This window comes from Sphaerodactylus townsendi, linkage group LG03 (genome assembly GCF_021028975.2).
Source record: "Sphaerodactylus townsendi isolate TG3544 linkage group LG03, MPM_Stown_v2.3, whole genome shotgun sequence".
Taxonomy (NCBI): domain Eukaryota; kingdom Metazoa; phylum Chordata; class Lepidosauria; order Squamata; family Sphaerodactylidae; genus Sphaerodactylus; species Sphaerodactylus townsendi.
In genome coordinates, this window is record NC_059427.1 from 60,322,947 (window position 1) to 60,338,287 (window position 15,341).

The 15,341-nt window shown below is 39.1% G+C and overlaps 1 protein-coding gene across 1 annotated transcript; it reads right to left on the reverse strand.

The window, feature by feature from the left end:
- Nucleotides 1-1,402: 1,402 nt before the first annotated feature.
- Nucleotides 1,403-14,881, reverse strand: ISY1 (ISY1 splicing factor homolog). Its single transcript, XM_048491379.1, has 11 exons — nucleotides 14,795-14,881; nucleotides 13,562-13,584; nucleotides 12,738-12,789; nucleotides 9,974-10,039; nucleotides 9,409-9,451; nucleotides 8,774-8,886; nucleotides 8,314-8,431; nucleotides 6,851-6,973; nucleotides 3,581-3,693; nucleotides 2,675-2,761; nucleotides 1,403-2,151 (listed from the first exon to the last, which is right to left on the reverse strand). Exons 1-11 carry the CDS (start codon nucleotides 14,795-14,797, stop codon nucleotides 2,044-2,046), a joined length of 849 nt encoding a protein of 282 aa, XP_048347336.1. The 5' UTR covers nucleotides 14,798-14,881; the 3' UTR covers nucleotides 1,403-2,043.
- Nucleotides 14,882-15,341: the final 460 nt, after the last annotated feature.

The following is a 15,341-nucleotide window of genomic DNA, read 5'->3' on the forward strand; positions in this document are numbered from 1 at the left end:
CAACTGAGGCCATGCACCACTCTGCCCATGTATTTGGCAGAAATCTTGCAACAAAGCTATAAGAACATCTTATATGATGCTTATGAAAGCAGTGAGGGCCACAGAGTGAGGACTATGCGGCCTCCACTGTATATGTAAGCTCACGCACAGCACAACTGTTTAGGGTAGTTAGGTCTTTAAGGACTCTCACTGAGGAGTCTCCAAATAATATAAATTTGGCCATTAGCTGAGGCATTTGCAAGCTTTTCGGCAGATAAAATCTTGTTGCTGCACTGTGACCTTCGGCCCAACCTTGGTATAGCAAAGGGACTGGAGGCCCCTTGGCCATCCTCTAGTCCAGTTTTGGACCACTTCAGCTGCATCTCCCAAACCAATGTTGATAGGATCCTGATGGAGCAGCTCCAGGCATTCCTAGATTATTCACTGGCATTGAACCATGTCAGCCCAGCTTCCGACCTTGTCATGGAAGACAGATGGCATTGGTTGCTCTCACAAATGTTCTCCATGGACAACTGCACTGATCCCCCTTGATCTAACAGCAGCATTTTACCTGGGCAATTACGATCTTTTGACCCACTGGCTTTTATCAGCCAAGAGAGGAACGGATCCAGAGGACAGGTAGTAAGTCTAACAGCAGCTACAACCCTGTGTGCATTGGTCTGCAAGTAGAGAGAAATGTTCCAGGATTGAACTCAAAGATGGCCAAGGGGCCTCTAATTTGCTAATTGTATCAATTGTGGTAGGAAGATCTCGGTGGAGCACAGAAATTTTATTTGTAAAAAAGCTCGAAAGTGCCTCACAGCTTATGGCCAAATCCTTATGTTTTGAGCCCTCATTTAGGGACATTAATGACCGAACTATACAAAACAATTGTGCTGGGGGAGAGCATGCAGATGCAGTAGAGGAGGTGAAGTAATCTTTCTTGGCCTCCTTTATTGTCAATTCATATATTCTTTCATAAGCATCCTATAAGTTGTTCTCGATGCCTCGTTGTGATTTTTCCTCCACTCGCTCTCAACTCGTCTGAGCTCTCATTTCCTTGAATGCAGCTAACTGTTGTCTGGACAACTTGACCAGTTGTTAGGATGCCATGGTGAGGGGGATGAAACAGAGCTCCTGAAGCTAAATCCAATGATGGAGGTCCTATGGCTGAGCTGGGAAGGATCTGAGATTGGGTACCAGCTCCCTACTCTTGTACGGTATGCAATTAACACCTAAGCCATCAGTCAAGAGTCTGGGTGTGATTACCCTTTGAGTAATAAATTGAATAATAATAATAAATTTGGTCGTCTTGTTGCTACTGTGAGATTGAGAACACTTTTCTCATGCAACACAGATTAAAGCAACTGAAAAACTTTGATGACTTCATTGCAGGAAAGAGTACAAGTTATGAATATATGAATATGTATAAAACATTTTTACTGAAAAGTTTTGAGAAACATTACAAAGGTGAAGTAGTATTCACAGTATTACTAGCTGAAATATCCAGCACATTTGAAATCCAACCAAGTGAGCAGCTACTCCAAAGAGCTTTGAGCATGCTACTGTAAAACTGCATTGTTTGGACAGAATATCAGCTCTCCTGCAAAACCAGAACAATAAAACTCCAGCTGCTATAAAATGTGCCTTCCAATCCTATCTCAAATTTGCAGGCCACAGGATAAGCTAAATAAACCCTTTGATAAATGTTATTGTATACTACTGACTAGTCAGTAGAATAGTATATTACAGTATGCACTTTTTAATCTAACAGCATTCACCACAGCAGAAATTGCTTCATAAAGCTGAAATCAAGCAAATGCAAACTAGAAAAAGAGAGCTTAGAGGCAAGGTTGCTGGTCATCTGGAATCACTGGGAAGGTTGAGCATAAAACTTACTAGAAATGAGATTCACAATGAAATCTGCTCAGGTAAAGGCCACTTACAGTTTTAAGAACTGGCAAAGATAACATTACTTTCTCCAGAATCAAAGTGCTTTAAGAAGCTGCTCCCAAAGTCATCTACTGTCTTAGGATGGATTATAAACAGAAGCATCACGAACAATTACAGTCCTAAAAGCCTTTTAGCCTCTTCACTTTGAGCCATAAGAGCTTCACTGGCATATTTCTGAAGAAGTTCCATCTTCTTTCTTCGGACAAGGGCTTCTTCAATCTGCAGGTTAAGCACAGCCAGTATCAAATATAATATCGACACATGTTCACCCATCAGAAGTTTAGAAAGATGCCAAAGGCTACTGTAGGAGACGCAGAGTCTGGAAAATCTAGTATTTCTTGACTTGATATTTTAAATAACTATAAATTCTATGATAGCTTTTGAGGAACAGATTCCATTCCATAGTTCATACTTCATTTTGGTGATACTTAGGAATCATGACATGTTGTGGGCCACTACACATATCATGCAGTGATGTTTGCTAGGAACAAGGGATCTTTGCTGTCTTCCTATTCCCACAGCAGCTCCCTGTGCCCTCCAAACAGTAGCTCCTGGGAGCTGGGATGCCCTGAGGAATTCTGTGGCATCAGCACCAACAGAAAATATTATTTTGGCAGAACACAGTAGCATTTGCTCTCTTCTTATTCCAGAATTCCCCATCCACATTTCCTTTGTCTTGCCTGACTTAAGTGCTCACATAAACTTGAAGTTATCTAGGCATCTTGCCTGTTCTCTTTCTTACCTCCTGTTGTGAAGGCACTGGGACATGGGCAATAAACTTCTGCTGGCTATCTTCACCTTCTTTTTCCTTTCCACTTTCTTCATCAGACTGTAACACATTTCAAAAACATTAATGCAATTCACTGTTTGCTTCCTTATAAGAAAGTTATTGAGATGTGTGTGCAAAAAAAAGCAAACTGACTGAATTCAACAGTGGGAAATAAACTTTCACACAAATACACTTCTGTCTGCACTTCCCTCCTGCTCACAACCAGCACTGCACAGCTGTTTCCAGCAGGTAAACACAGATAGAGTAATTGTGTCTGAGAGAAAAACAGTGGAGGTCAAGGGTTTTCAGAGGTAAAAGTGCAAGCTCATGAAGGTCTAATGTCCTACTTCCTGTCCACTTATGATGCACTTTCAATAGAACTTCAACTTATATTTTGAGAATGACCCAAGTTGAGTTGTTCTGCTGCAGTGCCTAATTTGACACTATCAGAAACAGGAAATGGCAATAATTCTCTCTTCTGTTTCTTAACTTGGTGTACAGACAAGATTACTACAAAAGGCTGAAAGAAATAACTTTCTCAGGAGGCCTAATGCCTCCCCAATTCTGTAAACTATGGAGCTTAGTGTCTCAGTTAGTTTAGTCAACTGCAGGAAGTACAGTGTAAAAAAGAGAATGCTGTTTCTCATCATTCATTTAAATTTGGAAACCAATCCTTGAAGCTGACAGTCACATTTCCCCCAATCACATGAAACAGAAGTTTTACAGAATTAAATTGTATTCACTGTGGACATAATGAAGAATTAAATTGTGCAAGAATATCCAAGACAGTTAACAATTAATCCACTCCATATATAATTTGTTCGCATCCATCGTATACTTTTTCAAGTAAAGCATCAAGGCCTGGAATGGCTACAATACCTCATCATCATTTACTGCATAGATGTTTTCTTCCTCCTCCTCCTCTTCCTTGTCCCCACTTGCAAGTCGTGCTTCTCTCTCTGTTTTCCATTTCTCCACTGCTTCTGCAATAACTGAGAAAATATACAAAATATTACATAAATATGGTACCAAAGACAACGAAGTCTGAAGGATGGTGGCACAGAATCTGTGAACCTTATGGACAAAGACCAAAATTCGTACCTGCATTTCCATCTTACAAATTCAGGCTAAGTTTACAAATCACTGTAGTAAAATACTAGTTCAGAAATTCACTTCCATCCTGGAAATCTAGAGTATGTATATGGGCACAACTGTCAAAAATCACTGCTGTCTGCTCTCATTGCTACATGTTAATATTATTCATATTATTTTTACCTAGCAAGAGAAATTCTTATACAAAGACATTTCACTATCAAAGTCCATAATTAAAAATGGAGAAAAGTTAAAAAATAGTGCAGGGAGAAACATAAATGCTTTTAACCCTTATCTTCCCCATCCACACCTCATACCCTTTAAAACTTGCATTTACACCTGCCTCCCCACCTCTGCCACCCAAAAATCTGTTGCTCTTTAACTTTTCTATGTCCAAATATTGGTGGTGGAAAGTGCCATCAAGTTACAACTGACATAGCAACCCCATAGGGTTTTCAAGACAAGAGACGTTTGCACAATCTAATCATTCAAGCATCTGGTAGAAAATGTACTAGTTTTCAATATGGCTATGACCACATTAGGCTATAGTCCTATGCATACAGTTACCACGAGACCAATGAGATTTGCATCTCAGTAAATATGTGTTCTGTCAGACCATTCATATTTCTCTTTGACATTGAGCCAAACTACATGTTAGGTTTGCCATTAAGCACAGGAATGCCATTTAGAGGTTCAATTGTGTCCAGCAGTGGAGCACAGGAGAAGGAGGAGTCTTTCCTCCCGCTTTTTCCTCAACCTGAAATAGCACCAAGGAGGTTATTGGCCCTGTCAGTGAGACACATGTACAATCAGTGCAAGTGAAGCATCCCACTGACAACAGGTAAAAGGTGTTAACTGTGACCAAGAGGGGGAAGAAATACAAAGTTATTCTGTTTTTCTATCGACAGCTGTCTCTTAAGTTAACTGTTGTTCTTAAGCCCTGTAGTGGCAAGGATTTTTTTCCAAGCACCTTTTAGTGTGGTAATAGCCAAGGCTATTATATCCTTGAATGTTCCTATCCTATCCCCTTGTAGTGTACAAAAAAGACCAGCTGTCTGTAAGTCCTTTAAACAAAAAAACTTCATGAGAAGGAAAAGAACAACCATTCAACTGAGTAAATCAGTTATCTGACCCGGAGCATACACAGCCTACCCTAACATCAGAAGACGACTGTGAAGATAATATGGAGGATGGCAGAATGACACATGCCTCCGTAAGCTTCATGATGGAAGGGTGGCATAAAAATGTACTAGCAAGTAGTTGAACACTATGGATTAATGTCAGGATCTGCTAAGAGCAGTGAGAATACCAAATGAACGGAAACAAGCATGCTTTAGAATATCAGTAAGTCAATGGCAGAGTAGTCAGTTATATGCCAGTTCACCCATGAGGGAAGGACAGACAGGGATTTTTTTAAAAAAGTATTTAAGTAACAATTAATGCAAAAGCCCCTTTCCCAATCTAATTAATAAAAAGACTGACTAACCATAAGATGTATACAAAACACAGAAAGCTCGCCAATTCCCACTCCAAACCTCAGCACCAGTAACGTGACACTGAAATACTTCAATGGACAAGTTGTAATATGATCAGTGCATTATCTACTCCACAATCTAATTAAAGCATATTCATTTATGAAAGGCTTGGCCAATTTTCTGGACGCAGTGCTATACCACTGAGCCAATTAGCTTAGCTCAAAGTACCCAATTGATGGCAGGAAGGGAAATCTGCTGGAAGGTCACAGCCACTTCCACTTGAGCATTGCTCAGCCATAATCAAGAGTAGAAGGTTAGTTATTTCCTTTTGGAAGCCCAACTTACTTCCCTTACATTCATTCCATTCCAAATGCATCAATTAATTTCCTCTGTGCCCATATGATCAGCAGCCACAGAACTGAAGAACTATTCACTGCTGTGAACAGTTAATGCAAGCAGTTTCAAATAAATTCCGATATACATTTCAGCAGTATTTTCTGAGTTAAGCTGATACATCAAGAAAAATACCATAAAAAGGAGCAGTTTGATGCTTGCAGCCGAGAATCTCTACCACAGATTAATTTGTATTTTAATATAAATTATTAAACCATGTAAACCGGGCAAACTATAATTTGCATGAGCTGTAGAGTGCTGTGAAGTCAGAACAGGAAAGCACTGTTTGACTGCGGTTTGCCATTTTTCTTGTTATGTGTAAGCTGCCTTGAATCTTATTTGATTGAGAGAAATAAGTAAATAAAAGGAAGGAGGGAATGGCAAGTGAGAGAGGGGAGATGGGGAAAACAGAATGCATATTTTCAGTTCTCTAAATCATTGTTTGGATGGCAAGTAACATTATGTCAGCTCTCTACATAGACTCATGGTTTGGCTAGGATGAGGTGACTTGGGTTCGAACACCCACTCTGACATGGAAGCTTGCTGGGTGACCTTAAGCCACTGATACACAGTCAGTCTAGCCTACCTCACAGAATTGCTGTGAGGATAAAATAAAGAAAAGAAGATTATAAGCCACTTTTGGATCTCTACTGAGGAGGAAAGTAGGATATAAATGAAGGAAATAAAAACAAACAAAAAGATGTGCAGACCGATAGCCCTTGATCAATGCTACACAATCCTTGCATCAAAATGCTGGTGTCAGCTCTTCTGCCCACTAACAACTGATGGCATGAACAGCTGCACTAGCATTGCCATCTACTGTCAACAATTCCAGTTCTCATTCTATATCTTTAAGCTGTAAGTAGTAACGTACAATGCGCAAGTAAGGCGCTCTATTAAATTCTTCTTCTGATTGGTAGGAACCCTGTCTTCAGTCAATCAAAGTAGTTTAAAATTTAAAAACTTTAAATGCAACAAGCAACACTACAGGAGCATTTAATAATATACAGCATAAGGCAGAATACAAGGACAGTTACTTGACCTCTGTTACCAACACAAGTTACACATCGAAGAAACTGAAATAAGAGCAATTTGAAAAGGGCTAATGCAGCTCTCTACAGAAAGCTGTACTTTGGGGTCCTGCAAATGGAATTAAGTGGAAGTGTAACCTTGTTTTGTTCATATGTACCTTTTCTTTCATGCTCCTGTTCCAGTGGTTCCAAAACACCATCATCCTCATCTCGATAGCCATAGTATTCGGCATCAATAGCTTTCATGAGTTCAGCTCGAGTCTTCCTTGGAGGAGGGAGAGCTGAAGGGACAAGTGGAAAGTTCATTTTCAGGCACCAAAGAAAATATGAATGGAGGCAGAGTATCAGCTTGCTAACGAGATTCTACCAAACAGCCACTGACACTTGTACTTAAATCACTGTGGTTAAGTGTCCATTTCTCTTCCAGCCTCTCTGCTCAGATCCCCAACCAACTACTTCATTTCTTTTGTGGCAGTTGATAAAGCAACCACCATTACAAAGGCTCACAAATGTAAATACTCAGATTGTGTACGTGACTGCATAAACACAAATTCTGCAGTATCAGTGCTGCTTAGCAATAAACTATGTTAAAAAAACACAGTAAAGATAACATTACTTTTTTGCAAGTGCTGCTAGAACCTATCCAGAGCTAAGTTTAAAAGGGGCTCAACAGGAGTATAATACTGACAATCTTTTTTGTGTGATCTTACAGCTTTTCATAAAACTAAAAGATCATCAAAAGACCACTATACTAATCCTATGTACTAATTATCCTGTATTAGATCAGCACAAGAATTGTCTGTTCATTTAAGAGGCAAGAAGGGACTATTTTGTCCTCTCCCCACTGCAGCCTCCCAACCTACATGGCTATTACTCCAGATGAGTCCCTCATCCCTTGAAATACACTTTACCAAGGTCAGAAATGATTGCTGGGGAAAAGGAAAGTGGAGGACGTTGGCAACCATTCAGCACTTTCTGCTGATGGATCAAAGGAACCAGTTGTCTGGTGCTGAGAAATAAAACACTTGAATATAATACAATTTCCATTCCTTCCTCAACACCTCTGCCCATGGCATGTTTTGTGAGAGGTTTCCCCAACCTCCAGCAACAGTTGGGAGGAAGGTTAAAAGTGACCACTGGGGAAAGAGGTCATGAAATCATGTATGACTTTACATTCCAAATGTAAAACATGCCTCCATAGGTGGAAGGTTTGTAGGATTCAACACATTATTTTCCTATGAGGGGAACATTAATATGTTTTCCCCTGTAAGAACCTGGGATATCTGTGGCAAGTTAGGATGGCAAGTTAGGATGGAGATTGTTGTTCCCCTCATGAAAGGGATAATTCTAAACAGACTAGAAGCTATGAGAGTATGTCCTTAAATAAATGGGGTTTTGTTCAACTAAGCATCTTTAAAATTAAGACAGAGGTAAATATGAATAAAAGTTGAACAAAGCAATCAGTTGCATAATAGAAGTTTGCAGCTGCCTATTTTCCATTAACAGAAGTATATATCTCCCATAGCATCCTACTGGAAAAGTTCACAGCCTTAAATCAGCAAATTGTTATATTCATGGTATTCATCTTCAAAGATCTACATGTGAATCAAAAAATACTTACGTTCTTTTTCGAAAAGCTCCCTGACACCAGGCAAATCTTTAGCAGCTCCAAAATACTTGTAGCCCCTATTTCCTGGAACTTCTTTGCCTTCATGATCCAGCATTTTGGGGCCAATTCTCTTTAATGGGAAAAAAAATCCACAGTTTGTTCAGATTCAAACAGATAATGTGGTTAATCTTCCCAAATTATCTGGGCAACGATTTATGTAAGTTGGTTGGTATGTGCAGCTTTTCACATTCACATGTAACATATGTAACTGTATCTAGCAATTAGGCCTCCTCTGGTTAGTATTAATCTAAAACAACCCGGAGCCCTTTGGGGATCGGGCGGTATAGAAATTGAATTAATAATAATAATAATAATAATAATAATAATAATAATAATAATAATAATAATAATAATAATAATATTAAAGACTGTTAAATCTCTGTACATAAATCCTGTTCTGTTTCATACTTACCGCATAATCAGGTCCTCCCACCTCTTTTATTCGGACCTCCCAGTGTCCCTTTTCTCTGAGAAGTTTGTTAATTTCATCATTTAAGTCACGAATTCTGAATTCACCTAACCCAGCTGTTTTTAAAGAGAAAAAGCATAGTTCTTTCAATTACTGATGCATTGATAACACTTCTACAAGACATTCTCTCTATTCTGACTTGCTGCAAGGATCATAGGATACTGATAAGTAAGCATAAACGAACAGCAAGGGAACAAAACAGTATGAATGATTACATCTCAATTCCCCCTTCTTACTGGAACTCATTTTTCCTCTAATGGCAGGGCTTCAAATGCTCCACAAGGAAACTGAATATACCAAATCTACAACCATCTAAAGTCAGAGTGGCGTCAGTAAGACTTGCCCAGTAAACAACTCAGGAATGGCTTGCTTTTAGATAGACTTGCCAAGTATTGGATTAGCAATAATTCAGATATCACAGTATCCCATCTTAACAACTACAAGTTACAGAAGATCTGGAGCAGTAGCACCTTCAAGATTAGAAGCCAAAAGAAGTTACTGACAAGCAATGTCAATGAGAACCAGGTTTTGCAAATGCATGAGAACATTAAACAAGCTAACCTTTATCAGGAACTTACCATTTTGAATTTGTGCCACTTTCTTGGAAATTTCACCGATAATCTATTTTAAAAAGGTACAAGTTAGTTTTTTCTCAAGTTAGAAGCAAACAGCTATTTAAAAAAAATGTTATGTGTCACCTTCAGAAACAAGTTGCTTTTCTTTTCTAAAAAATCAGCATATCCAGCTTAAAGTTTATTTGCTGCTTATAGATAGGCCAAAGTAGAGTGGGATGAAATAGACTGTGGTATAAAATGAATCAAGATACAAAGGTTCAAAAGAGGAACAGAATTATTTGGGCAGGAGAAATAGATGAAAAGCGGACTATTAACAGAATGGGGAGATCCCACGTGTGGTTGGCTACCCCCTGCCTCCTAATTTCTTCATTTCTTTTATGTGTTTTAGCATTTTGAGTGTCTAGATCAAGAAGCTGTGTCTTTTATACTTTGGTTATCTTACTAAATTTAGCCCACTAGGAGAGAAGAGGCTAAAAAAATTACAATCTTCTGAATTTCCTCAAAAAGTACAGTATTGACCATACAACTACCACTCAGAACGTGCCACACCATCACAAACAATCAATACCTGACGTCTCCATTTCTCAGCTTTAGGAAGTTCATTACACTCTGATGCAAGAAAAGGCCTTCGTTCCTGTTTGGAAAAAATAAATACATCACTCATTCTTCCAACTTTGGTAACTTTTAACATGTACACCCAGCCAAAGCAGTCAACTCTACTTTCTTGCTCTCCATAACAGCAGGCGGTTCAGGGACCACCATCATTAATGGTCCAGTTTCCTCTGCATTACATGCCACCCCTAGACCCACTGATAGTCAATCTGTGTAACAAATATAAAAACATGATACACAACCTAATATATGAATGGCTGCCTTGAAAATAATTGAATCCCTTTGCTTGGAAAGTAAGAACTCTAAAGCTAAGCATTTTTTCAAAATAATTATAAGATTATCTTTGGGTTTTTCTAGTGGCTATATGTGTGTGGGCTACAAGGCAAATCCTGTCATAGGTATTTGGATTCTTGACATCTCCCTCCCCACTCCCTACAGGATTCATGTCACCTTCTTCATGGGGCCCACAGCAGATCCTTGAAATCCATGCTTCCTGTTGTTCTGGAGCCCTGTATCTAGTATACAACCCGTTGCTAGTTTAATGTATTTGTTCTTAGTCTGCTGAAATGAAAGGCAATTTCATTCACGTACTATTTAATTAATTTAATTTCAGAAGTCATTAAAAGTCCTTAGCTTCAAAGATGAATGCAGGGCTATCTAATAAAGGCTAAATTACATGTTATGTATACTGTTTAATTTTTAAAAGCGACTGTATAGGAAACACATGTTAGAACAGGCTTGAGGCACTGAGTAAAAGGAGGAGTTTAACTTCTTCCAAGTCCACAACAGTGTTTTCTCTAAACTATCTCCGCTCTCCCATGCTGCTATTAGTATAGTTAACCAGGAGGGGGAGGGGGAGCAGCGCAAATCTTTTTTTTCTACTGGAGCTAACAGTAGCCTGGATGGGAGAATCATGTTAGCAGTGGCTTTGACAAGGAAAATGTTGCTGAGAGTCAAAGCTCCCTCTGTCAGTTTTGGCTCCTGAAAGCTTTTATTCCCAAAATCTTGTTGATTTCTAAGATGCTGCTAGACTCCAACCTAACTCTTCTACTGCAGACCAAAATGTCTACCCTCTGAAACTGTATGAAAAAGACTGTATCCAGTCTCTCGATGGTACCAATTTATTAGGCACAGTACCCCAATGTTCACTATTAGATGCACAGATCTTATAAAAAAGTAAAACAAATACATAATACCATCATTGTTCAGAGAGAACACAAAGAGTTGCATCACAGGGCCAACTAATGGCAACAAATGGTGCCATGCAAAACTCACATTTATAACAGCACTGAAAACAAAAAACTCAATAGTTGGTTCTCTGGAAAGACCAGCCTCAAAGAGGTGAAAGGTTAGGGCAGGGGTCACCAACCTTTTTGAGCCTACAGATACATTTGGCATTTGGACACCACAGGGTAAGTGCAGCCACAAAATGGCTCCTGTAGGAGATGGAGTGAGTCACAAAGTGACTTCTACACCTTACCTTCAGTAACACAGTCATTGTGCTGTGGTGGTAGCTGCTGCCAAAGCAACATTTTTAAAAATCTGCAAAGTCAATGAATTATCAAATGACAAATTGGAAGCCTTCCTGAGAAAAGCCCTACTGGCCCCATACACTTTCTGAAAGCACTTGGAAACACCAGGAAAGATGTAACCAGGCACCATGGTGCCCATGAACACCATGTTGGGGACCCCTGGATTAGAGGATCTCTTCTGGCTTCCTTGTAAACTGGGAAAGCAGAACCACATGATCAAGACTAATGGATATGTAGAAAGACTTCAATTGAATGCTCACATTTTCATAGTCCTACAAGGTCACTGTAAGTCATCTTCAACTTGTTGGCACTTTACGCACAAGAGTCATATTCTTCTTTAGTTCTAAGAACTATTTGAAGGCACTCCTTGCAATTTTCCTCCTCAGTAGTTTTTAGAGTAGATTACTCTTACCTTCATTAGTCCCATGTTTAACCAACAACATATGGTCGATAATTTTTGTACTACAGACATGTGATCTAAACAGAGTCACTTATCTTCCTGAGATGGAGGCACATGACAGAAACAAGGCTTGCAATATAAGGCAAGTAACTGTGCCCAAACATTATATAACCTTTAGACTAAAAGATTAACTACTCAGATTAAAAAAGAATTCTAGAATAAATTTACCAATATCTTTTTCAGAAGACTTCATTCCATTTCTTTCCAGTTCATATTCAGAATATGAAACACAACAGAGACAACAAATTGCAACATATAACTCCCATAATAATTATAAATATATACCTTATAGGCTGGCAATTGTGTACTGCATTTCAGCCAGTAAACTACTAAAGCATTTCAACACCAAAGATGGGCTGGATCCTGCATACCAGCACCAGATGCATGCGGATTTTTGCAGCATTCCCTTCCAACCATCCCTTCTGATACTGAATTTTTGGAGTTATAAACCCCATCAGGGTATCATACTGAGCATAGAACAGGGGACCAAATCGTGCCTTCTCTCTCTTCCATCAGCAGAACTGCACTTACAGAAATTTTGCCCTCTCAGTGCAACTTCCTGACCAACAGGACTATTAGCATGGACTCCACTACCCCTGCAGTAAATTTTCCAGGAATCAGAGGGAGCTGCTGGAGGAGAGGAACACAGCAAGGATCCCTTCTCCTTATGTGAAAGATTGTTGACTCTAACCCAGTGTGTTTTAAGTACATTCTGCTTTCCAGCTTACCTTGACTTTTCCTTCCTCCAATTGAGCTTGGCGAAATCTTGCTAAGGCCGTCCTAAAAGAAAATTAAGTTTAACATCCATCAGGTTCCATATATACTTTTTTGCCATCAAGCTGTTTAATGCCAACCCTGTAGGGTTTTCAAGGGAAAAGATGTTGGGAGGTGGTTTGCCACTGCCTGCCTCCACATCACACCCCAGGTTCCCCCATCCAAGTACTTGACAGGGTCAAGGCTGAGAGCGCGTACCTGACCCAAGGTCACCACAGCAGATTGGGATTCAAACACTTTAACCACTACACCACACCGGCTCTCATACATTAAAGTACATTTCAGCATTAAAAGAACCCTACAACCACAATACTCAAAGCTGTTAAGCATCACACAATTATGACTTTTTTGTAGCTTAGAATTGGTAAAACCAAACATAACCCTTGGAAGAGGACATCAAATTTGCTTAGCTCAACAACAATTTGCCTGGAAGTCACTCAATGACATGAAACAACTGGCAAGTATCCTACCATTCCACTGAGAATTCAACTGAGCATATTTTAAAGATTTTCTCCAGCTAAAGGCATCCTGCCACTCTAGTGATCAACCTTTGAAGTCTGCTTTCAACACAATGGCTCTTCTTCCAAAGGAAAGACAGTTTAAGTTGGAGTAAGACTGACAAAGTTCCTTCAGTCTAATGTAGGATATGTACCATCATGCACAAAATGGTGAATGTACAGTCAGTGAATGCAAAAATAATATGCAGAAATTGAGCCATTATAAAAAAATATATTCAACCTTCTCAAGAGCAACCACTTTGGATTCAAAAGGTACTTACATGGCCTTTTCTGCATTTCGAGCCTATATAAAGAGAGGAAAAAACAATATTATTAATAAGGGGGGAAATAATTGATTCTAGGTTGGAGAATATTATGCAAGGATAACTATAGAAACTGCTAAAATCAACATGGTAATGAGATCAGTTGTTTCTCAACAATCCAATATTTTGCTCTCTAAAGACATCTGTATACATGGGCAAATGCAGAACACCAAATGCAGAACACCAAATGAAAAATTTAACTGTTTAAAACTGTTTAAAAAGTTTAAAGCAATGGGTTTCTCATATATATATATATGGGAGAATAGATATTATGACCACTATAACATATAGTGTATCGTATACTAGAAAAAAAACAAAGATGTATTGGTAGGGCCAAAGATAGTATTTATCAGCAACCAAATGCCAGTAACTTCTAATGCCTATTAGAAGGAAATAATGCATTTCAACTTGACAGGTGTTATCAGTTAGCCTTCTAACTGAATTTCCAAGATTTTTTTCTCCTATTTCATTTTTTATTCTCTTAGGTCCACTTTCAGTAAGATTTTATAAGTTTCTAAGATTTTTCCTTTCTGACCAACTTTCCATAAAATATTCTTTTCAATTAAAATCTTAATTTTTATATCTTTTTGCAGCAAGGTTCCCTTGAACATTTTTATCAGAGCTAGGGTCTGTACATGTTTTTAACAAACTGTTCATTATTGCAAAGATTGAAAATTTTTGAGGTCACTCACAATAAAGATATTAATTACCCTGAATCCTAACACTCCAGACATAACGTAAAAGGGCTCTGAAATAAAGTTGTTCCCAATGCGCTTGAGGTAAAAAACTTTAAAAACACATTGATGTAAATCTCCAATACATAAAATGTTTGGAACCAAAACTTCTGTCTCTGACAAGTTACAAAGCAGGCAACAGGGAACTCAACAGGTTCTTGCAGCACTCAAAAACCGCATAAATATATATTTGGGGGGGGGGGGGTGTCTGCAAGCCTCTATCATAAGAGAAAGGACGGGAAACTGACATTGAGCGAAGAGTGATCTTCGCTCAAGCCATCTAGCGAGTCTCAAAGCAGCAGTGGTCGCAATGCACGCAACTCCTTCTCTGGTACGTGAGCGAGGCCATCCCAGAAGGGCAAGGGGCTCCCAAAGAGATTACTCGGCTGATATTTACGGGGAGGGATAAGTCGTACACACAAGGGATGGCACGAAGCTCATCCTTCCATTCGCTCACCATGGCGATGGTATCCTCGACGCACGCTCGCTATTCCGACGGAAGCTGCAAAAATCGCTTCTGTGAAAGCAGAGGACGCATGCGTGAAAGATGCCCCGGAAGAGAATAGCCTACCGCCGCCATGTTTCACCGATAAGTTCCGGTTCTCTAGTACAATCGAAATACTCTCCCAGGTGTGGGCTGAAAGGCAATTGTTGAAACACTTTTAAGCGTTTTTCTCCGTTGTTCCTTAAAAATCTCAGAGAGGAAAGCAATATTTTGGTCTGAGGACATGAATATTCCAAAGAGAAAAGAAATATCTACACCCACCCCTATTTTATTTACATCATTTTATCTCTTTTCTAGCGGTATATATAACTCTTGACTCAATGCATATATCTCTTTTGCTAGCGGTATATATACATATCTCTTTTGCGGACATTCCTTCCCAGGATTCCTATTTCTATACCTCCATGGTTGAACAAGAAATGAAGAAGCTTGCTTGGAAGCATGGGCTGCAGTATATTTCTTATTAGAACTAATAATAAAACTCGAGTCCAGGAACTCC

What these genes read in the sequence shown, in the direction of transcription:
- ISY1 (XM_048491379.1), bottom strand. An exon ending in ACAGGAGCATGAAAGAAAAG is followed by an intron (nt 3,694 to 6,850) that starts GTACATATGAAC and finishes ATATTTTCTCAG; the next exon opens with TTATTGCAGAAGCAGTGGAG. An exon ending in ATGCAGTAAATGATGATGAG is followed by an intron (nt 2,762 to 3,580) that starts GTATTGTAGCCA and finishes AATGTGTTACAG; the next exon opens with TCTGATGAAGAAAGTGGAAA.